Source organism: Plasmodium brasilianum, chromosome 12, assembly GCF_023973825.1.
Source record: "Plasmodium brasilianum strain Bolivian I chromosome 12, whole genome shotgun sequence".
Classification (NCBI taxonomy): Eukaryota; Apicomplexa; class Aconoidasida; order Haemosporida; family Plasmodiidae; genus Plasmodium; species Plasmodium brasilianum.
The window spans coordinates 2,980,391-3,004,818 of record NC_090125.1 but is presented as its reverse complement, the minus strand read 5'-3'; the positions used below and the strand labels follow the sequence as shown (position 1 = coordinate 3,004,818).

General features: G+C 25.3%; 8 protein-coding genes across 8 annotated transcripts; 4 read left to right on the top strand and 4 right to left on the bottom strand.

Annotated features, from left to right (window-relative positions):
* Window positions 1-1,026: 1,026 nt before the first annotated feature.
* On the bottom strand, window positions 1,027-2,173 carry MKS88_004613 (uncharacterized protein; the record flags this gene model as incomplete). Its single annotated transcript, XM_067217804.1, has 3 exons — window positions 1,027-1,254; window positions 1,705-1,859; window positions 2,050-2,173. 3 exons carry the CDS (start codon window positions 2,171-2,173, stop codon window positions 1,027-1,029), a joined length of 507 nt encoding a protein of 168 aa, XP_067072195.1.
* A 3,803-nt stretch (window positions 2,174-5,976) lies between these two features.
* MKS88_004612 (uncharacterized protein) lies at window positions 5,977-7,582 on the bottom strand (the record flags this gene model as incomplete). Its single annotated transcript, XM_067217801.1, has 5 exons — window positions 5,977-6,096; window positions 6,277-6,327; window positions 6,594-6,705; window positions 6,898-6,964; window positions 7,141-7,582. The coding sequence occupies 5 exons, from the start codon at window positions 7,580-7,582 to the stop codon at window positions 5,977-5,979; spliced, it is 792 nt and encodes a 263-aa protein (XP_067072194.1).
* A 1,677-nt stretch (window positions 7,583-9,259) lies between these two features.
* MKS88_004611 (heme detoxification protein) lies at window positions 9,260-10,357 on the top strand (the record flags this gene model as incomplete). The annotated part of the gene is made up of 3 exons (XM_067217800.1): window positions 9,260-9,473; window positions 9,632-9,834; window positions 10,130-10,357. The coding sequence occupies 3 exons, from the start codon at window positions 9,260-9,262 to the stop codon at window positions 10,355-10,357; spliced, it is 645 nt and encodes a 214-aa protein (XP_067072193.1).
* A 562-nt stretch (window positions 10,358-10,919) lies between these two features.
* On the bottom strand, window positions 10,920-13,866 carry MKS88_004610 (glutaminyl-peptide cyclotransferase; the record flags this gene model as incomplete). The annotated part of the gene is made up of 5 exons (XM_067217799.1): window positions 10,920-10,955; window positions 11,359-11,514; window positions 11,767-12,599; window positions 13,588-13,634; window positions 13,769-13,866. The coding sequence occupies 5 exons, from the start codon at window positions 13,864-13,866 to the stop codon at window positions 10,920-10,922; spliced, it is 1,170 nt and encodes a 389-aa protein (XP_067072192.1).
* Window positions 13,867-16,047: 2,181 nt separating this feature from the next.
* MKS88_004609 (40S ribosomal protein S5) lies at window positions 16,048-17,531 on the top strand (the record flags this gene model as incomplete). Its single annotated transcript, XM_067217798.1, has 4 exons — window positions 16,048-16,110; window positions 16,192-16,267; window positions 16,518-17,101; window positions 17,385-17,531. 4 exons carry the CDS (start codon window positions 16,048-16,050, stop codon window positions 17,529-17,531), a joined length of 870 nt encoding a protein of 289 aa, XP_067072191.1.
* A 928-nt stretch (window positions 17,532-18,459) lies between these two features.
* MKS88_004608 (uncharacterized protein) lies at window positions 18,460-19,378 on the bottom strand (the record flags this gene model as incomplete). Its single annotated transcript, XM_067217797.1, has 3 exons — window positions 18,460-18,553; window positions 18,935-19,019; window positions 19,177-19,378. 3 exons carry the CDS (start codon window positions 19,376-19,378, stop codon window positions 18,460-18,462), a joined length of 381 nt encoding a protein of 126 aa, XP_067072190.1.
* A 1,033-nt stretch (window positions 19,379-20,411) lies between these two features.
* On the top strand, window positions 20,412-22,495 carry MKS88_004607 (uncharacterized protein; the record flags this gene model as incomplete). The annotated part of the gene is made up of 2 exons (XM_067217796.1): window positions 20,412-20,576; window positions 21,011-22,495. 2 exons carry the CDS (start codon window positions 20,412-20,414, stop codon window positions 22,493-22,495), a joined length of 1,650 nt encoding a protein of 549 aa, XP_067072189.1.
* Window positions 22,496-23,727: 1,232 nt separating this feature from the next.
* MKS88_004606 (ribosomal protein S14) lies at window positions 23,728-24,387 on the top strand (the record flags this gene model as incomplete). The annotated part of the gene is made up of 2 exons (XM_067217795.1): window positions 23,728-23,913; window positions 24,235-24,387. The coding sequence occupies 2 exons, from the start codon at window positions 23,728-23,730 to the stop codon at window positions 24,385-24,387; spliced, it is 339 nt and encodes a 112-aa protein (XP_067072188.1).
* Between the last annotated feature and the right edge of the window lie 41 nt (window positions 24,388-24,428).

Here is a 24,428-nt window from a genome sequence, read left to right as displayed (position 1 = left end):
CTTTATCTCTTTTCTTTTTTCATTTTTAAATTATCAAACATATTTACTTAAAAAAAAAAAAAGGAATTGTAGAAGAAACATTTTATATTATATTGTAAAAATTGGATTATAATAGTAAAAAAAAAATGTTTTATATTTGCATGTATATATATAATACGTATAATAATATACATTATATATGTACATACACGTTTTTATATATGCAAAGTGAAAAATGCATTTGTAAAGATTGCTAAATCTTGGTATTATATAAAAGCCTAACAAAAAGGCGTTTGCCTTGGACATATTTCGTTTAAAACATGCATATACAATTCCTTAAATATAATTTTATCATAAAATAAAATAGGAATAAAAAGGGCAATCATAATGATAACGATTTTGTAAAGTCGATATCTTTGGAACAACAATGATAAGTCGCACTACGTCATTGTGCACGCATTTCTTATATAAATAGTATTAATATATATACAAATATAAATATAAATATAAAAATATTAATATATATATATATATATTATATATATATATATAATATGCCATTGTTGGGTGATCCCATGCGGTTAAGCTTACCTAAAGGTGCTTACATATCAAGTCCCATATATTCCTAATGCCGTACTATGCACTAGTAAAATATGGTTAAATGCATCATAAGCAATATCATTACAAATATATATATAACCGAACAATCACATAACGGTGTAATCATACAATCATATGGTCGTATAACCGCATAATAATTCAGTCATATAATCATAAAACTGTCTACTCATATATGCGCATAATAATATATTAGAAATAGCCATGATGAGTCTATTTTATCTGAAACTATATTTCACGCTAAGCTAATACTAGAAAAAGAAATTTACAAAACATTCAATGGGTTCAAAAAATGTATACATTTCACATGTATATATACATATATACATTATATATATATATATATTATATATATATATAATATATATATATATGCGCATAAAACGTAAACAATTCTTCTGCTAATATAAATAGAATAAAGAAAAATAGCTATAAAAAACTCTTTTTTGTCATAATTGTGTAAAAATCTTCAAATGATATTTCTCCTTCCCCCTTTGAGTCCGCACGATCTATCATGTCTCTCAATTCTTCATCGGTCAAAGTCTCTCCTAATTCCTTAGCAACTCTTTTTAAGTTTTTTAATGAAATTGCTCCTGTTTTATCATCATCAAATAAGTTAAATATTCTTTGAATACCCTCTCTCGTATCCTTATTTCCCTATAGCGAAATGGAAAAATATGAGAAAAAAAAAAAAATTAACCAATCAACTATAGAAAGAACCAAAAAAGAATGTAAAACGAGAAATTATAGAAAAACAACGGAAAAATTATGAAAAAACAACGAAAAAATTATGAAAAAACAACGGAAAAATTATGAAAAAACAACGAAAAAATTATGAAAAAACAACGAAAAAATTATGAAAAAACAACGAAAAAATTATGAAAAAACAACGAAAAAATTATGAAAAAACAACGAAAAAATTATGAAAAAACAACAAACAAATTATGAAAAAACAACGAAAAAATTATGAAAAAACAACGAAAAAATTATGAAAAAACAACGAAAAAATTATGAAAAAATAATGAAAAAATGCTTCCTTTAGAATGCCAAAAATAGCTAGCTCAAATTAACCAAAAAAAAAAATACATATATGTATATATATATTACTAATTTAGATGTTATGACTTCCATGAACTCTTCAAAATCAATTGACGAATAACCGTCTTTTTCTAAATCTGCTATCATTCTAAATATCATAGGGTTTTTTACATCTAACCCTAAGCTTTGCATGGCGCATTTTATTTCTTTGGGATCAATTGTACCTACAACATGCAAAATGGAAAATGAAAAAAAATATAAAATAATAAAAAAAAAAGATACAGGTGGGAGATTAATTAATGGGTATGAAGAATGAGCACGAACAAAGTTACGCTATATATGGGCAGTTAATGGATAATAATTGAAAAATGCTTTATTAATTATTCATGTACTGTTCATGTTTTGCTTCTATACCTGTCCCATCTGTATCTAATAAATTAAAGGCTTCTCTTATTTCTTCAATTTCATCTTCGGTAAAACCAGGTCGTTCTGTGAAACTTTTCTCATACCTCCTTCTTATTGACGTATTTTCTGTCATTACTTTGGGATAATATCAAATTTACTTAGCTGTCTTATAAAATAATACGGCTTGATCCCTTTACTATTTCAATATTTATTTTCTTTTCCTCGAACTCTTGTTCCTTTTAAAGAAACGTCACATGTGTATAGTACATATAATGAATTAAACATATGTATATGCGTATTATACATATATATACATATATATATATATATAAACGTACAACTATGGGTATTTCCCTTTTGTACCATGGCAATTATTAATTCCACTTACCCTTTCTCTTATTAATTTAAAATTTAATTCGTAATATGAAAAAAAATGACCTCTTTTATTCATTAAAAATTTATTTTTACTTCATATTATTTTAAAGGGGTGTATAAAGCACTTCACATCTCACAAAAGTTTGCTTGAAAAAATGTATCTGCGCTTGGATGTATATTAATTCATATATAATATATGTATGTGTATGCATGTATATGTATAATTATATGGTAAATTTTAATATTTCATTTTTTATTTTATTTTATTTTATTTTATTTCATTTTATTTTATTTCATTTCATTTTATTTTATTTCATTTTATTTTATTTTTTTAAATATATATAATTAATCAGACCAATTTTTGTGTTTTCATTTTTGAACATTTTTAAATTTCATTCACGCGATTTCTTCTTTTTTGATTTACAAAATTTTCACTAATATTTAAAAAATCTACAAATTTTTTATTTCTTTTTTTCAGTAGTTATTAATATATTGAAAAGGTTAATTTTTTTTTTTTGTTATTTGTTCGCATGTTAGGATATATATATATATATATACATACACATAAACGTATATAACGTATGTGTACATATTTGTTTACATGTTTGTCCCTTAACAAATCTCCTTATGCATTATTGATAACTCGTATAACTAGGAAAAATTACAGAAAAAAAAAAAATTATTTTTTCTTTATTTAATAACACTTAATATTTTTCTCTTTTGTTCGTTATGTCACTCTTTTTGTCATTCCTTTTTTTTTTTTTTTTTTTTTTTCTACATTTAATGAAAAATATAGCACATAAAAGAAGATATAAAATAATATATTTGTATAAAATTATTTTTATTTAATACCCACGGCAGTTATAATTTTATACATGCATAACGCTAAGTAACTTATTATTTTTTTTTTTTTTCCATTTTTAAGTGTACTCATCATTTATTGTAGTTAAACAATATTATCCTCTATATTAAAATTTAAATAATTTTAGGTTTAAGTCTCATTGAGTATGTTTACACAAGCAGATTAATTTTTTCCTATGAAGAAAAAAACGCCCTATAGAGATTTAACTTATGTTCAACATTTCGCCGCTCACCAGAATGTGAAAATGTAAACATAATATATTATATACACACAGATACATGTACACATGTGTACACGGGTATATATATGCAACTAGCACAATATAGGATTTCTCTACACTGTAGAAAAAAAAAAAAAAAAAAAAAAAACATAGACAAGTTAGTTCTTCCCGAAGGATTTTTGTCGTTTTTATTTGCCGTGATATGTGTGTAAAAATTTACTAAAATCTTTGCTAGTATGTATTGTACATACGTGTGTACTACATACGTACGTGCGTCCTACATACTTACGTGCAATTTTTGTAAAAGATATGTAACTCGTTTATTGTGAAATAAATAAATGGCATGGCCATTTTATAACTACAATACTTGTTGCTTTTTTAAAAAAGTAAGACTAATTTTGTTAGTAACGATGTTTTTAAGCTATCCACTAAGAGATGTTCGATATATAATTCTAATTAAATTTTATCGGCTATTTGCTATATTAAAACATGGGATTAATGTTAAAAAGTCTTTTTATAATACACTTTAACGCGTTCATATCATTTCAAAATAGTGTAATAAATTGTTCAGGAATAAAAAAAAAAAAAAAAAGAAATAATAAAAACGCACTTTACAAATTAAAAGGAACTAATCCACCTTATCTCTTCACCATAATGATGTCCTTTTTTTTTTTTTTTTTTCTGTTTATAATTAGATAAGTATATTCAATGGAAATGATAAGGATATATGTAAACATATACCTAATATATTCATATATGCAAACATAGAAAAATTTAAGTTTCTTCTATGCATAATTCGCTTTAGAAAAAGACGATTAAATTAGCTACCCTTGAACCCTTCCCTTTGTTTCGTTTTATTGTAACTTTAACAGCTGATTATATATCCTTTTGTATACGGCATTTATTACAGCAATCTTATAGCAAACATTTTTTTGACGTGAATTTTTAATCTTTTTAAAGGGTGTAAACAAAAAAAAAAAAAAAAAAGTATAGGACATGTTAATGCATGTACGCACTCATACATACAAACATACAAACATACATACATACATACGTACGTACATACATACGTACATGCCTTTATTCAAGTTGAAAAAAAAGCAGCTACAAACGTAATTTTTAAAAGGCAGAAAAACACAACATACTTCAATACGTTTACATTAAAAAACATTAAAAAAGGAAAATAAAAGACCCTTTTGTCTGTCTATTTAGTATTACATTATTTCATTTAATTTTTGTTGCGCTTTGAATAATAAGGAGGAAAAAAAAAAAGTATGCAATAGGTCAATTTTTAAAGATGTTCAAATAATGTGTTAAACATATACATACGTAAATAAATAAATAAATATATATATATATATATTTGTATTTATTTGTATTTATTTATTTACGTACATATGTATATGTCCACGTAAACGAAGAAATTTTACAGACATATAAAAAAAAATTCGTATGGTTAATCCCCGAACTGTTTTGAAGTAAGGATGAGCTCAAATGTCCAGAAAATTTAAGTATATTGCCTACGAATTACAAAGTGAAAAAAGAAAATCTGTAAAAATAAATACACTACGATAGAGGAGTATGGACAATATAAGTTCATACAGTAGAAATACTACTCAACAGAAAAAGTAAAACCACATATTAAGTACAAATATAAGATGCGTTAAAATAAAAAGGTGATGTATTCACTAGCAAAAAAGAATGACTATCGAGGGAAGGCAAAGTTCATATAGAAGTACCTCTTTAATTAAATATGTAATCTCAGATATATCTTTGCATTTTTTTATATTTTCATTTATATAAGATAAAATATTTTGATCACACGGATTTATTTCTACTTGGACATTTTCTGAATGATAACTGTTTACTTTGAATTGCATTACATTACGTATTGTCTGGAAATGAAAGAGAAGAACGATAAAACAACAACATTAGTGGTAATTGTAGTAGTAGTAGTTGTAGTAGTTGTTGTAGTAGTTGTAGTAGTAGTAGTAGCAGTAGTTGTTGTAGTAGTTGTAGTTGTTGTAGTAGTTGTAGTTGTTGTAGTAGTAGTAGTAGTTGTTGTAGTAGTAGTAGTAGTTGTTGTAGTAGTTGTAGTAGTTGTTGTAGTAGTTGTAGTAGTTGTTGTAGTAGTTGTAGTAGTTGTTGTAGTAGTAGCATTGACAGTAACAAATGCTAGACATTTACGAACGGACAATTTAACTTAAAACCAAACAACATTATAATTACCGTAAATTCGAGAATAATAAAATCATCCGTTTTCTCTATTATCTTAAGTGGTGACAACTGGGTAGTTTTCATATTCCTATCTGCTGATTTTATACTAAAATGAAAATCAACACAAATATATATAAAAAAAGGGTGTGTCTAAGTGTTGACGTATGTATATATATATATATGTACATAATATATACCTACGCATAACCTACATGATGTAAATATATATTTATAATAACATGAACATAGCTAAGTCTTCTTCTTACTTTTCCTCTAATAATTTAATTCTCTCTTTGCAGTCTAATGTGTCTGAAAAATTTATGTCTATTTCCTTTCTTTTCTTTTTCATGTAGTTGTCGTATTTTTCTATTTTTTCTCTTAACTTATGTGGAAGAAAGAGAGGAGAAAGAATAAAAAAAAAAATAAAATAAAATAAAAATAAATAAAACAAATAACATAAAATAAAATAATATTACATAATATAACATAAATTATCAAAATAATCGAAGACTCATTTTTGAGCTTGTTCATTCGGCTATTTTATTATATCGATTAAGCGTACCTTGTTGATTTCCTTTTTAAGTTTTTTCAATGTTTCATCCATTTCGTTGTTCTTCAAAATAACAAAATTTTTAAAATAATTACGACGATATCTTCGTTAATGTTCGCACATGTACATATAAAATAAATGCATATATATATATATATATATGCATATGCACGCACGCTACTACAAACCAATATGCATTTACACGTATCTGAATAACAGTTATACACAGTTAATCTTTTTGCAGAATAAATTTTGTATTATTCATGTATGTACTTATGTATGTGGTAATTATATACATGAGCACATATTCATCTGTGTAAGCTCCTCACCTTTTCCTTATTCTTGTCAAAAATTGCATCATACTCCTCAACTTTTGCTTCTAATTCTAATTTTTTCAACCTTTCATTCTCAAACTCTATTTTTTGATTCCTTTCCGTCAACCTGCAAAACCAAGAGTAAGATACGTGTATACAATTAGAAGCGGGAAAAAAACAGAGAATATAAAATCTATAAGAGAAAAAAATAGCAACGTAACAAAAGAACAAAGTAGTGAAATAATAAAGCAGCAAAACGGTAAAGCAGCAATACGACATAACAAATATTTACACATCAAATATCTTTCAACTGTCTTACTTTATTTTTAAGTTTTCTACATGATCGACAAAAAAGGAATTAGCTGAGAACAATATATTTACAGCTTCTGTAAAAAAGAAAAAAAAAAAAAGGGAAAAATATTTTTAAGAGATTATAAATCAGTCCTTCTCTATATAAGCATAAGATCGTTTTCGTTACAGGCCAAAGAAAAAAAAAAAAAAATTGTCCCATCAAAATATTTTCTTTTTTTTATAAATTTTTCAAATAATTTTGTCCCGTTACCTGATGTATTATTAAAGAGTAGATCTAATAAATTTGAAATTTCATTTTCTAACTGCTTTACTTGAAGTTTATCATTGTACTGTTTGCAATGACGAACAAAATTTTCATACGATTCAATAATTAATTCTTGGTCATTATTACATAAGTTCATATTACCAAAATCATTTATATGATTAATATAATTTAAAATTTCTTGACATAAATTATATAATGTTTTTATTAAATTTTCATCAATTTCATCTTCTAAATCTTTTTTATTTTCATTTGTATATTTTATGAATTCAAAAATTTCATTAAATTTTTTGTGAAATGAGTAGAATAAATCGTTCTTTGAATATATATCATCATTTCTTATGCTAGTATTATAATTCTGTTTTTGATTACTAAAAGATGTTAAGTTATTTACACCGCTGTTCTTATCTACAGTTGTAATATGCTCCATCTTTTCCTTATATTACTTTAAAAAATTGGTATACGTAAATGTATTCCTCTAAAAGTTGTCTTTGTTCTTGCCCTAACCGTCCTTAACTTAATGATAGCTATTCATACATGGCATAATAATGCAAAAAAAAAAAAGAAAAAGGGAAAGAATAGCAACGTTCTTTCGTTCTTTCGTTCTTTCGTTCTTTCGTTGTTTTGTTTTTTTCGTCTGTTGTTTTTTGTTTTTTCAAGTTTTACAAAATGTCGAAATTAAAATGTACTCGCCTGTCTCTCAAAAATCAACATACACGTAGAAATTTATGCATATACATATATTTAATCATATATATATGTATATATATTCATATATACATATGTACACTTATTTCATCCCTTCTCTTTAAATTATTTAAAAAAAATAAAATAAAATACATGTTGCAAAATAACTTATTAGGGATTTAAAATTAAACTAACAGCGTTTCAAACTGGTCCCCCCAAGTGTTTATTATTCATATTAATGGGATACAAAAATACGGCTGACAAAAAAAAAAAAAAAAAAAAAAAGAATTCGTACAAAAAAGATTAGGTACTATTTTGAATAAGTTATGTAACAAGTTGTTTCAGTTTTTCTAAAAAACCGTTAAGGACGTTTTGTGTTAACACGTGATATTCGTAAAATTAACAAGGGTACGTATAGAGTTACTTAAGCAAGCAAAGAATACGTTAGACTATTTGCAAACATTGCGCATATTTTTGCTTACATTCCCGCCTTGTATAAGTGTACGTATATGTACACTCATGCAAACATATATTCACCCATACATACGTGTATATATTCGCACATATGTATATGCATGTATAACGTACACACACGTTGCTGTATTAACACTGCGCACGTAAATATATTTCCTTTCGTAAAACAAAATATATGAAGCAATAATATCAACAAACATAAATGAGCAATAAAAAAAGTAAAAAAATTTTATAAAGTAGTATGATTAAAATTCTCTTTGTTTTTTTTATTTATTAAATATGCAAATATATAGCATTTCACCGATTTTTATTTTTTTATTTGTCAGTGCATAGGCAGTATGGTACTTAAAATTAAATGTTTTTTCATTTTATAAAAAGATTATTTCACTTTCCTATTCAAGATAAAAAAAAAAAAAATTAAAAAAAAAAATTGAAATTTGAAATTAATATAAAAGGATACAAATATCTACATTATTTTATCCTATCATATATATTTTATATATTTTATGTATTTTAAATATTTTATGTATATTATGTATTTTATGTATTTTAAATATTTTTTATATTATATTTATTCATTTATTTATTTTTTCGGACGCTGATAAAAATGAAGGAAATGCACATATTCGCTAATATATGCGTGAATTCGCCTTGCATACATTCATAAAATGTATTAATATTTATCGTTTTTATGTTTGAACTAAATGTACAGCAGTTACCGTGTACAGTTAATTATTTTTATTTTATTTTTTGTCCAACATGAGGGCTCTACTTAATAAATAAATACATATATATATATATATTTATATATATATATATGTACGTGGGTGTATGTGCATGTGTATATTCGTGCTTATAATTGCATGTATGCGCGTGCAAACACCTGTACACACTTGTTTACCAATGTGCTTATTCGCTCATTTGCGAATACGTGTAAATACAAAATATGAAATACACATTTTACATTTTTGTTATTAAAAGATTGTATACTCGTAGCGGGGGACTAAGGAAACCCCAGAAGGTAACAAACAACCCAGAAAGTATTAACAGAAAAGTTTATTGGTGTTTTGAACACAAACCTATTAAAAGGACATTAGTTAATTTGATATTCTCACACAATGAATTAAAACTTTTTTCGAATTTTTTAAATCACCCAAATGGTTAAACATCATTTTATAATCACATGTCTACAGTTAATTATGTACGTATATTTATTACTACACTTATTCATTTTTACATTTTTATTATTTAATGTTATACCTGGTCACACTTGAATTTCTTTATTTTTTGTTTTTATTTTATTTTTTTCTTTTATTAGTTGGTACATCTCTAATTCATGAGTTGTCCTTAGAAGGCCCTTATACAGGATTTCTTCCATCAAATGAGGCGTTAAAATTAATTAGCAAAGAAAGTTTAAATAAGTTATATCACGATGATAATAAATTATCGGAATTTGTTTTAAATCATTTCACAAGAGATTATTGGCTATATAGGGATTTATATGGATCTTCATACCAACCAGTTAGTATAAACATTTCAAAAGATAAAGCACATTTTATGTGAATTGTTCCTTTGAAAGGGTTCGTGCATATATATACATGTGTATTTATTGCATTATGTATTTATATTCATGCTTTGAGCCGATACACATATATATGCCGTCGTAAAAATGGCATAAGAAGGAGCTTTTAGTTTGCTTCCAGTGATGTATTTATGTAAACGCCCTTTTCCCGATTTGTTATATTACTTTTGCTTTTCTTATTTTTTTATTCTTTTTTCTGATTCCTTTTTTCTCCTTTTCTTTCCATTTTTGCAGTGGTTAATGTACAACGAAAAAAGGGAAGCTCCAGAAAAAATTACAAACTTAATGAACAACGACTTAATGGTAAAAATAAAAGGAGAATTCAAAAATTGTGATCATGCGATTTATTTGAATAAATCCAAAATAATTAGGCCGAACATGAAATGTCACAACGGAGTGGCACATATTGTGAACAGGCCAATAATATTTCACGAACATTTAGACATTTCAGCGTATCATTGACGTTTTTATAATTTACTGAAAATGCATAAAAAGGATTATTTGGGATATTTTTACGGCTTTGAAGTTTTACCACTTTGAACTTTTACCGCTTTGAACTTTTACCGCTTTGAACTTTTACCGCTTTGAACTTTTACCGCTTTGAACTTTTACCGCTTTGAACTTCTACCGCTTTGAACTTTTACCGCTTTGAACTTTTACCGCTTTGAACTTTTACCGCTTTGAACTTTTACCGCTTTGAACTTTTACCGCTTTGAACTTTTACCGCTTTGAACTTTTACCGCTTTGAACTTTTACCGCTTTTCCACCTTGCTGTTTTCTCCTTTTTCTGCATTCCAATTATCTTTGTATTTTTTATTTGTTATTGACTTTAAAATATAGTAATATACTACCCACTTGTGAAAAATTACACAAATAACAAGACAAAAAAAAAAAGAAAGTGAAGCTTCCGAATATGCATATATTTTACGAATAACTTTTTACACATTTTACACAAAGGTGTACACATACACATATAGATGAATATCATCTTTAATGAATAAACGTTTTAAAAGTGTTTGAGCTTTTATTTTATAAATAAGTACATTGATGATTGCAAAGCCTATTCACAAAAAAAAAAAAAAAAAAAAAAAAAAAAAGACATATAAAAATATATAATTGTGATAAAAAAATATAGTTAACTACTATTCTATTTTAAATGGTCATTTAACTAATGGAATTAAAAACTATCAGGGTGTCAATTTTAAAAAGGGTAAATTCGAATGTACGGCGGTATCAAAGAAGAATCATTATGTATATAAGTATACACACACATATATATATATATATATATATATATTTTAATACAAATACCTACACATGATAATGTTTGTGAACCCCTACATACATATATTGGAATGAGCATTACCATAAGAACGTATGTGCACAACGACTGCTCCGCTCTTAACACATAAAAATTTTTAGAGATTTTCTCCTATTAATTTGAAATATTCACTCAAAATTACTCCGGCACTTAATTTTTCATTCTTTTCAAGTTTTATTTCAAATATGTTGGACCAAAGTTTTCCCGTTACTAATAAGTTTGGTAACTGCTCTTTTCTATTTCTGGGGTTAATTGCTACACCGTTTGGCACGGCCTCTATGTTTTTTTTCTTTGCATCCTATAAAATTAAAAGAAAAGAAGCAGATGCACACAAATAAATATATATATATACTTGTGCATATAAATAAATATATATATATACGCGTTCATGCATCCATTCATGCATCCATTCATGCATCCATTCATATATCCATTAATGTACCCATTAATGTACCCATTAATACACCAATTCAAATAAGCATATACACACACATGGTAATAAATAGCCAATATCACCAAACACATGCAACTATAAAAATGCAATTCATACATAGTTATCGCATTGTTCAACTAGTCCACGAAGACTGATTATTTTAAGGCAGGATCCACTAGTGATATCTAACTCAATTATTAATTCCGTTAAAAATATATTTCCATAAATAGAATCAGTTTCGAAATGATACTCTAATTCATTAACACGTTCGATCGAAAAACCTGCACAAGTGATTTTTGTTTTTTTGGCTATAGATAATTTCTTTTCTTTTAAAAATTCATGGGGAATTTCAAGCTCATAAAGAAAATCATCCCCCGATGTTGCCCACAATTTTTGACGAGATGCAAAATTATTTTTTTTTAGTGTCTCTTCTGAATAGACTACATTTAAGTTAGACGTTAAACCGTAGCCATCTAAATCATATTCAAACATATGCTCTAATATGAATGAATAAAAATCAAAAACAAATACTCTTTTTTCTTTATACATTAACATTAAAATATATTTTTTGTAAGTGGATGGTTCAACTAATACTGTAATTCCTTCTGCAAAATAATTACTCTTTAAATTGTAATGTTGTTCTGTCTTACTTGTAGATAAATTAAATTTTCTTAAATAACTATAACCATATAATCCTGAGGATTCAATTAATGTATCATTATCTAAAAATAATAATCCTTGAGTAAAGGGATATTTATTTGCATCCTTTCGAATTATACTTGGATCTATGCTTACTAAATTCCCGTCTGATGGATCATGAATGTGATCATATTTATTTATCACATTATATGTATATATGCCTATTGGAAATGGAAATCCATTTGTCGCATTTGAATTTTTTACAAAATGTAGAATTAACAAAACAGCGGCAACTATGAGCATAACAACAACTACGGCCACAAAAATGACGGTCCTCCTGAAACATCTACACACACACATTGTAAATTAGTATGTATTAACAAGGGCGATTTGGCTGTATATGCACATATAGGTGTATATGTACATACGTGCAATATATATGCCCGTATATGTATATATATATATATATATATATATTATAATATAATATTATTTATATATTATTTATGTACTATTTATATATTATTTATATATTATTCATTTATTATTCATGCATTATTCATATATTATTTATAAATAATGCGTATATTTTTTATATAATATGTAAATATTTTTTATATAATATGTAAATATTTTTTATATATAATGTATATATTTTTTATATATTATGTATATATTTTTTATATATAATGTATATATTTTTTATATATAATGTATATATTTTTTATATATTATGTATTTATTTTTTTATATTTTGTGTTTATTATATATATATTTATGCCCAAAATAGACAAGCAAATTATGTATTATGACGTTGCTACCAAAAAAGAGCTTATTATGTTTTGTCCAAAAAAAAAAAAACTACTATATATATATATATATATATATATATATATATATATGTATTTGTATTTATATACGTATACGTTTTTAATAACGTAAGCTATTTTAATATAACTTAAAAGTTTGAAAAAAAAACAAAAAAAAATAATAAATTACAACCTGGCAACAGCTTTAAAATATTTGTTCAAATAAAATACTCAAAAAGGTACATAATTTTTTTTTTTTTTTTTTATTATTTATTCTGCTTTCTTCTTTCCATTTTTTTTTTTTTTTATAATTTTTATTTAAGTTAACCAGATGAACGTGATCATATTGTATGATCTTTGAACTGTAATAATGCTTTTTCGAAAAAGTTGCATGTTTACAATTTTTTTTCTTTTTTCCCGTATTGTACATATATATATATATATATACAAATAATGCAGAATAAAGACTCATTTAATTAAAAATTTCGACGTCTTTCCATATCTATGTTACATAAAAACAAAGACGGATCTGCAACACTGTCATGCTCTATGTCCATAAAAAAAATGCATAATTGATATTGGGCATAAGTAAATATATAAATAAATAAATAAATAAATATAAATATATATTCATATATACGCATGTACAAATCCATAATTTAAATCTTTACCTTGTTAAACTTTTTTTTTTATTAAGGTTCATGTCACCATAATTGGGAGACACAGCTTTTCTCGCTTTAAGTCTTTTAATACCATATTTTTCACTCATTTTTTTATCCTATTTTTTAAAAATTTTATATCCATTCCATTTTTGTAATATGGGTAGTCTTTTTTTTTCTCATGTCCATATATATATAAATATATATATATATCCACGAAAAAACATTTGTATTTTTTGCTAATTGATTAAAATATATTTGGTCTAATGGACGGAAGACAAAAACAAAAAAAAAAAAAGAAAAAGTAAAATTCCCAATAAAAAGTTAAAAAATAAATCTTTATCCTGCCTTACGGTTCTCGCAAAAATATTCAGTTTTTATGAAACCTGTTTTTTTTTTTTTTTTTTTTTTTTGGTAATTTTATCTGTATTTTTTAACATGTACAGACGACCGTACACATGTGTGGTGTTTATATATGCTGTACACGCTACTTCTATTCATACATACATACATATATGTATGTATATAGGCCTATTATAAAGTAATAATTAACAATATCAATATAAATATAATACTTTTACACATATGAACAAATGATTGCCACTAAACTGCTAATATATGCTTTACAAATATATAGCACAAACTCTCCTAATGCAACATACTATTTTCAAAAACATATATATTGCTAGGTAGTCGCAGGAAAGATTAAAATTTATATTACTTTAAAAAATTATTTTCTCTTCATAACCTTTATGTAAATACACAAAATATGCAATTACCACGGAAACAGAAAAAAAAAAAATATATACATGTATATATATGTGTAAATATGAACGGAGTGAAGGAAATTTTACGAAGGACGATTATATAACAAAAAACGAATGGGTGGAAAAATAAATTTGCAGCTTGCATTAAGTTATAAATAATTAAGATAATGTATAATTTTTCGGTAAAAATTACGTTATGCCTACATATTTTCTTCTAAAACGGTGTTGAATTTATTTGTTTTTTAACAAAAGTTTAATTGTATTATTACTACATCATATGTATACTAAAAAAAGTATATTCCTACTTTTTTTTGTTCGTAATTTTTTTTTTTTTCAATAAAATTGCATATCAGGTGAGAAAAGTGGATAATTTCACCTTTGAGTATATTTACTTTATAAAACCTTAAGAATAATTTAAAGTTTATCAATTCTTAAATATTTCATAAGAAAAAAAAATAATTAAAACGTTCACCAAAGCAAGTTGTTCCATCTACAAGCTAAGTTCATTGAAGCACTTGCGTATTTTAGGACCTAGGAGACAACAAAAACGTAGACTATATATATACAAATATTCAAATTTATAATACTTAAAATCGTATCGATATTTATGTACAATTTAATAACCCTCGCTTTTTGATTATGTGCATACTATAATACGGTTTAAATTCCTTACAGTAATATATATTCATCCCCTTTTTTTTGCTCTCACTATACTTAAAAGTGAAAATATAAATGAGCTTTACTAAAAAAAAAAAAAATAAAAAAGATGCACGTCGGTAAATTGTGTAAGTAAACGTTTTTTTTTATATGTTTTCTGAAACAGCAAATATTCTAGGTTAATTACTATATTTTTTGGAAAGTATATGCACCTTATAATTTTACTAAGTTATCTTTATTTATTCGTTTATTTATTTAAAGTTTTTATGTTTTTACTTCTTTTTTTGATAAATAATAAGGACTATATTTTTCTTTAAACTGATAAGCGACATTTCTACGTGTGAGAAAAAAGCATAAGTATCAAACAAATTATATATCAATAAAAAAAAAAAAAAAAAAAAAAAAAAATTAATATTTTTTCATCACATTTAAGAATACTTACAGAAAAAAAAAAAAAAAATATAATATAAATTATGTTCTAAGTGGAATGCCTTTCCCCCCCCACACCTCAAAAAAAAAAACAAAAACAAAACAAAATAATATATACATATACATAATAAGTTTATAAAATAAATGTATGTATATATAATTTAACAAAATTAAAGAAAAAACAAATATAAAGCTTTTTATATAAATAAACAAACATCTTCTTTTAAACAATCCAATTGATAAACAATGGAAGGTAAACTACAAATTTGCTGACCTATGACGATAAATTTTGCTTACGCATATTGTTTTATTGTGTTTTATTCTGCTATATTTTGCTGTATTTTTCTTTATTTTGCTTTATTCTGTTTTTAAAAAATTATCAAGTTATACATAAACATATGATTGTTTACATGATGTACATATACATATGCACGCACAATGGATGCGTACATCTTTGTGTACAATAAGATTGCGTCATTTTTAAAGAGAACAAGGTTGCTAGTATGTAAGAGATGTATGTAGTGATTACAGTTAAAAATATACATATGTATGTATATATGTTTCTTTTTTAACGAATATTAGATAGAGGAGGTTTTTCAAGGGGATTTGGAAGAGGTCCAAGGGGACCTAGAGGAGCCAGAGGAAGGGGAAGAGGAAGGTAATAATGAATATATATATATATATATATATATATGTACATACATACGTACGTACCAACGCATATGTGTATGCAGATATCGTTGTAAATGGGTATGTTTCATATATACATGTATTTGTGTATGTGCACTTAAATGCTTGATTGTTGTTATATAAATATACGTGAAGTACTAATGAATGTTACACACCGATGCGCGCGCGTAAATTCGAATAATGCTGAATTTTACCTGAACGGTTCATAATTTTTAGAGGAAGAAGTTCAGCTGAAGATGACTTGAAAAATTGGGTGCCAGTAACGAAATTAGGAAGATTAGTGAAGGAAGGAAAAATCGTATCAATTGAAGAAATATATTTACATTCCTTGCCAATAAAAGAGTATCAAATTATTGATTACTTTTTTCAACCGAATGAATGTGCACACCCATTGAAGGATGACGTTGTAAAAATTATGCCTGTACAAAAACAAACACGTGCTGGACAAAGGACAAGATTTAAGGCTTTTGTAGCTATTGGTGATGGAAATGGTCATTGTGGATTAGGTGTAAAGTGTGCAAAGGAAGTCGCAACAGCTATTAGAGGTGCAATTATTGCTGCAAAACTTTCTTTAATACCAGTCAGACGAGGATATTGGGGAAATAAAATTGGTGATCCACACACAGTACCTATGAAAGTATCAGGAAAATGTGGAAGTGTTCGTATTCGTTTAGTACCAGCACCCAGAGGTACACAAATTGTTGGTGCACCAACAACAAAGAAAATGTTAAATTTTGCAGGAATTAAAGATTGCTTTTCGTCGTCTTGTGGAAAAACAAAAACGAGAGGAAACTTTTTAAGAGTAAGAAATTTTATTTATAAAGAGATATTATGTTCTTCATTTTAAATATAGTTTTATTAGCGTTCTTGTGTGCATTGATTTTTTTTTTTTTTTTTTATAATAATTGATAAAAAAAAATTTTATTATGTTATTTGCACGAACATTGGAAATGCTTATAAACTCGTGCACATATGTACAAATGTATATATATATATATATATATATATATATATATATCGACATGTATATTTTCGCGTTAAATTACCCTTATTGCACCGCGTATATTTTCGTTTTTCCATTTTAGGCAATTTTCAACGCTTTAAGTAAAACATACGGATATTTAACACCAGATTTATGGAAGGTAACAAACTTTGACAAATCTCCATATGAAGAATGGTCCGACTTCCTGGAAACTTATCAAAATGTAAAGGGAATTAAAACAACCGTTTAGACAGGCTTATGTGAACATGTATATTATATATATTTTTATGTAAAAAATATATATATGTATACCCATATATGTATACATTTTTACACACACCAAGTAATTAATTTCATTATATATTTCAGCAGTGAAGTGGTAGTTTTTGCAAAACGTGCACATTTTGTTATCTCTTTTTTATATATACACCATTTTACCCAAAATAATAATTCTTATTATGATTTCCTTAATTTTTAATACGAATAAAAAGTTGTATCAAAAAAATTTTTTTTTTTCATAATGGATACAAAAAAAAAAAAAAAATATATATATATATATGTAAACATTTATCTTATATTTTTAAATTACATTAAAATATCCTTTTTAAAATAAAATAGACTAGACAATATTGACCTTTGTATTTTTTTCGTCAGTAACGTACTACAGCTGCAGTTGAAAGGTTATAAAATCTAAATAGCAACTACTTACCTACGCGTCTGCATATATATATATATATATATATATATATATATATATATATATATATATATATATATATATATATGTGTGTAAATTTTTATAACTTGGTCGTGCACCTTATTTTATCGCATATTCTATATGCACAGCAGTAAAAAACAATCGTTTGACAGATTCCCAGCATTTGTCATAATACATAATAAGGTTTTATAGTACAAGAAACAAAATGTTTGAATCTTATGTACAACTTGGACATTATTCAATGTCAAATTAAAAAATGTTTACAAATTTTTAACAAATAATGATGCAGGAAAAAAAGTACTTTTAAATAGCTAATATATGGATCTAAATACTTTTCCTTATTTGAAAATCGTTAAAAAAAAAAAAGGTGAACAATAATGAAGAAACAATTAAAACAAAGGTAAAGAGTATATTCTGCCCCGCTGCAATAACCATATAATTTTTTCTAATTATTTCTCCTTCAGAATATTGTTAATTTTCTTGGTACATCGTTAACTAATTTTTTTTCATACCATCTTTTGCCTAATTTTTCAATATCATCTTCATACATTTGGCTGTAATTTCAAAATAAAAATAAAAAAAAAAAAAAAGGAAAAAATATATGATGAAATGGCAAAAAACGGTTAACATTTATATGCCTAAAAAATTATGCATGTGTGTGTCCTATGTATGCATATTATGTCAATAATTATTATTTTCTTTCTATATTTATTATTATAAACGAAAATGAAAAATGAAATGATAATGCAAATATTATTATAGCAAATAAAAAAATCTTCAGATATGTGATATAAGCAAAGCACTCTGATGTAACGAGCTTTCTTCTTTTCAAGTTAATTAAGAGTGCATACTTATGCCCACCTATACATGTACATACATATATATATATGAATTTGAATAAATTGCATCCATGGATGTTCTTGTATTTGTATTACCTGAATTCAGTATTCCCCTTATTTAGTTCTTTTAATTTGTTATTCATTTGCTTTATTCTTTTTTTTAGTAATTTTTCAAATGTCCCTATAAATATAACGCGAACAGGCAATAGAAATGTACGTATGTTTGTAAGTATATACATAATTATATGTACAAAATAATATTTTTTCCATAGGTCAACATAACATGATTAAAACTTTATCTATGTGCAATTTTGAATTTTTTTCTGTTTATATTTCACCTTTTCTTTCTACTTCGTTGTCTTCCTTCCTTTCATCCTCTATGCTTAAAATGAATGGTTTTATTTCTTCTTTTTTCATGAAAGGATTACAATTTAAAGAATCATTCAATTCATTTATTACATTTTTTTCTTTCTTCCTTTTGGTAGTACCCTTACTATTGGCTTTTTTTTTTACAATTTTGTTCTTTATTTTTAACGCCATTAGTTATATTTAAGGATGTATATTACGGTTTAAATCATTTTTGTTCCCTTCTATATATATATATATATATATATATATATATATATATATATATATATATATATATATATATATATACATATGTTGTATATTTATTACGCCCTTTTAAATTTCTCTTTTTATATATATGTTAATTTGACTAAACTTTTTACATTCTTTTATCTTAATACTTAATGCATATTTTGCTAAAATATTTTTATTCGTTTATTTACTAGCTTTGCTGCACAAAAAAATTAATTACATTATATGTAAGCACAAATAATACCATGTGAAAATGGTATATTATATTATTTTATAATACTTTGTAAATTTTTTTGGTTAATTATTTTTTTTTTTTTCTTCAATTTTAGGCAGCGCTGTTTGTTCATTCGTTCATTCGTTCATTCGTTCATTCGTTCATTCGTTCATTCGTTCATTGGTTCATTCGTTCATTCGTTCATTTTTACATTTATCCTCTTGTATATATACATTTATATTTACACGCTATGGTATTGATATATTTGTCGCTTTCCTTATGTATACACTTTTATAATTATTTATTTTTCTTTATTTTTATTTTATTTTATTTTTTTTTTTTTTTTTTGTTTTTTTTTATTTTTTGTTTTTATTTTATTTTATTTTTTTTTTTTTTTTTTTTTTTTTTTTTCTTTATTTTTATTTTAATTTGTGCCATCGTTTCATTGTACTTGTTTGTTTATGTTTCCCCATTTTAATTTATTTTTCTTTCTTTTTACCAGTGTCCATAATTAAAAAGAAAGCTCCATTATATTTTACATACATACGTACATATGTGTATATATATATATATATATATATATATATATATATATATAAAAGTAAATTCACTTGATTATGTATGTGCATATGCAGCGCCTTCCGTAAAATACATAGTACTTGTTTTTTTTGCGAAAATATGATCCAAGGCTCAACGAAAGGCCAAATACAAAACATTTGATATTATAAAAAAATAAAAAGAAAAGAAGAGAAAAGAAAAATGAGTGAAACAAATGAGTCGTTAAAATATTCAGATTTTAATTTGTCCAAATTCGGTAACAAGAGACTAAGAATAAACAAAACGGATGACAATGTAAAATATTTTGTTTCGCGCTTTACGGATAATCGCGAATTAAACAAGTTAACCCCGCCCATAACATTTATAGTAAAAAACATAATTATATGTATATATATAAATATGTATGTGTATATGTAAATATGTATGTATATATGTAAATATGTATGTATATATGTAAATATGTATGTATATATGTAAATATGTATGTATATATGTAAATATGTATGTATATATGTAAATATGTATGTATATATGTAAATATGTATATATATATGTATATATTTAAATACATAAGTGTATATGTAACTGTATATGTATATTTGTATCTACACTTGCAAACATGTTTACATTTGTGCATATATATACACACATATGTATGTACGTACGTACAATTGTGCCTTATGTGCTCTATGTGCGTGAGCATACGTAAGACTCATTTGACTGAACGTTGTGCCATTTTTCTACGTTTTTCCCTCATTGACGCTTTACGTTCGATAAATTTAAGCCTTTTTTTTTTTCAGTCCAAAGATGAAGATATAGAGAGTACTTTAAGAAACGAGAAGAATAATAATTCATTTTATTGGTTATTGAAAAATACGTCTAATGAAAAAGGAAAGATAAGTCATCAATCTTATGTATCTAAAAAATGTAATTTAGATTCGGACGTTTTTTTTGTTTTAATTGAAAATGAAGAATATTCTGATCTTTACCCTGTGTCTAGTTGGCATGTTTTTGAACCTGACTTGTCAGCTAAGACTTCCAATAAATATAATACAGATAATGCACAAGAAAAATTGAAAAGTGAACTAAATAATAAAAGATTAGATGATATATTAGAAAGGCTAAAAAATAAAGAAGAAATGATGAAAATTAATATAAAAGAAAAAGACGAAAAAAAAAAAAAAAAAAAAAAAAAAATTATAAATACAAATTCGTCTTCAGATGAAGAAGACGATGATGATGAATTTGGATTAAGAAGACAAGAAAAAAAAAGATTTAAAAATTTATATAAATTAAGAAGAGAAAATAAAGACGAAATTGAATATGTAAATTCAGCCTTAGCAATTACATCGCTTAGAAAAAGTAATGTTAATTGGGACTATAACAATGATGGTAAGAAAAGCGATGATGAAGATTTAAATGTCGATGATTCAGGTCAAGAAGAATTTGATGAAGATGAAGATGAAAATGATGACTCAGATAACAATTCATATAATGATGAATCTACATTAACATCTTATGGTCAAACCCTGAAATCTTTATTAAAACAGCAAGTCAATGATGAAGAGGATGATGAACTAAATCAATATTCGGATGATGACGATGATGAAATAGACCAAGGTAAAGAACAAGAAATTAGTAAAAAACAAAAACGAACAGTGAAAAAAAGAATTTTAAAAAATAAACCAAAAAAAGGTGAAAACACTAAAAAGGATAAAAAGAAAAAACGAGATGTAAACAAAAAACAAACAAAGAATGAAGTGGTTGAAGAAGACGATGAGGAGGACGAAGAAGAGGATGACGATGAGGAGGAGGAGGAGGAGGATGACAATGATGATGATAATGAAGACGAGGATGATGAAGAAGACGAAGACGATGATGACGATGATGACGATGATGATGATGATGATGATGATGATGATGATGACGAGGATGACGAGGATGACGAAGATGATGATGTAGAAGATGAAGAAGAGGCAAAAAATAAAGCTACAACAAGTAATAAAAGTAACAATATTAATGAATTTATTAAGGAAAAAATTCGAAAAAAAGAATTACAAATTAAAGAAGATAATTGTGCTAAAATTTTATTAAAAATTATAGAAAAAAATAATGGGAAAATGGATATATTAACTTTATTAGATATTTTAAACATCAAAGAAAAAAATCAAAGTTTTCTAATCGTACAAAAATGTATAAAAAACTTGTGTAATGTTAGTTCGCAAACTATAAACAACAAAAAAGTAAAAATGATTTATATAAAACCGAAATATGTACCTAAATGATAGAAATACTAGTAAAAAAAAAAAAAAAATTTAAGGAACACGGAGTGCACCTATACGAACTACTTTCAGCCGTAGAAATAATATTCCCTTGATGAACGAATTATGAAGACAATATTATTTGCTTCACCGTGGGAATTGCAATGTCGCATTATAGTAGCACAGTAATTTCTTAACCTTCATTTCATTATTTGATAAGTATTGTTTTTCATCAAAAATATAGTAAAAATTTTTTTTTTTTTTTTTTTAACCATTGCCCCTTAAATACTGAATAGATTATATCATTGAGAGATAGCAAAAATGCATATTACACAACTTGCGGGAATTGTATTTTTGTTAATATCGGTTCAGAGCATTTATAACGCAAATTTATATTACAACACTTTAATATAAATTTAAGGCGTAAATGTAGCCCTTCACATATGTACATACACAAATACATGTTCATATACACATGCATATGTATATGCATGAATACAATGCACTCTGATAAAGGGAGCCAAATCAAATAATCTGCTTATACAAACAGATCATTTGTAAAAGTTAAAATAGTAAACAGTAAACTTGTTATTTCAATTAATCCTTCCGTAATTTTCAGAATGCTCAAATGGTGCATATATACGATTATTAATGTTTAACCTTGTTTCCATTTGTGATATCTCTGTATTCATTTATTTATTTAGTGAAGTTTCGTAGTTGATGTTTTATTATATAATATATTTTTTCGCTAATAAAAAAAAAATCATGCATGAAATTTCAGAGAGTAAAATATATGATTTAATTGTGGAACGGTGAAAAGAAGGATTTATGAATCTTTTATAAAAACTATTTTTCCGTGTGTAGAAGCATAAGTGTTTATTTTATATAAATTTCATTTGATAATTTAATTTTTTTTTTTTTTTTTTTTTTTTTTTTTTACTTCCCAGCCTTATTTCATTTATGTACCCCCATTTTCTTCATTATATTAACTTATATGTGCGTGCACATTTATTCTTTGCACAGAAATTTTTAAAAGAAAATACAAAAATAACTCTTGTGAAAACGTAAAATTAAAAATTCTTTTGTCCTTTCGTTATTTTACAATTCTTTATATATATATATATATATATATATTTTTAATAATTTTATTATATCACACAATTATTTTATAATTTATTTATGAATTTCTCTATTTCTTTGTTCGTATATGTACATTTGACTTTTTATTTTATTTCAACTTTTTTACGATCATTTAAATGGCAGCAAGAAACCCAGGTCCATATTTGAATCAAGTACCATTAGGATTTCCTAGTTATAACAGAAGAGTGTACAGAGATATTTTAGCAAGGCGGGCTTTTATGGAATCTGAAGTAAACACAAGGGTTTATAAAAATATTTTTGAAAACCTTGGTTTTAAAGGACAAATAAGAATTAACAATAAAGTAAGGGGGATATATGCCCATATACGTATTTACGTATGTGGGAATTTGTGTATGAGTGTATGTATACATGTATGTATAATACATATAAGAACTCCCAAAAAAAAAAAGAATAATCTTTTTAATTGAACAGATGTGGTCATAGTCTATTTTTAATTGACAAAATTGAAATATTCATTTAATATAATCAGTATATACCCAGAATGATGTCATTCAAAATATTTTCTACGTAAATACATATATATATTCAATGTAATTTTTTTTTTTTTTTTTTAATTTTTAATCATAGTTATATAAATAACCCCCCTTTTTGTTGACCTTCAGGTTGGTGTTAATAGAATACGGATGAGGTGTATACAAGGAGGATATTCTAGAGGAATTTATAAATTTACGCGAATGGCAAAAATGGCCTTTTTTCAAACAGCTAGAGAAGGTTGGTTAAAAAAATATGGTTATAGAGCTGACCTGTTCAGGTAAAATCGTTAAAAAGTAACTTCTTTTATTTTTTCACAAAATAT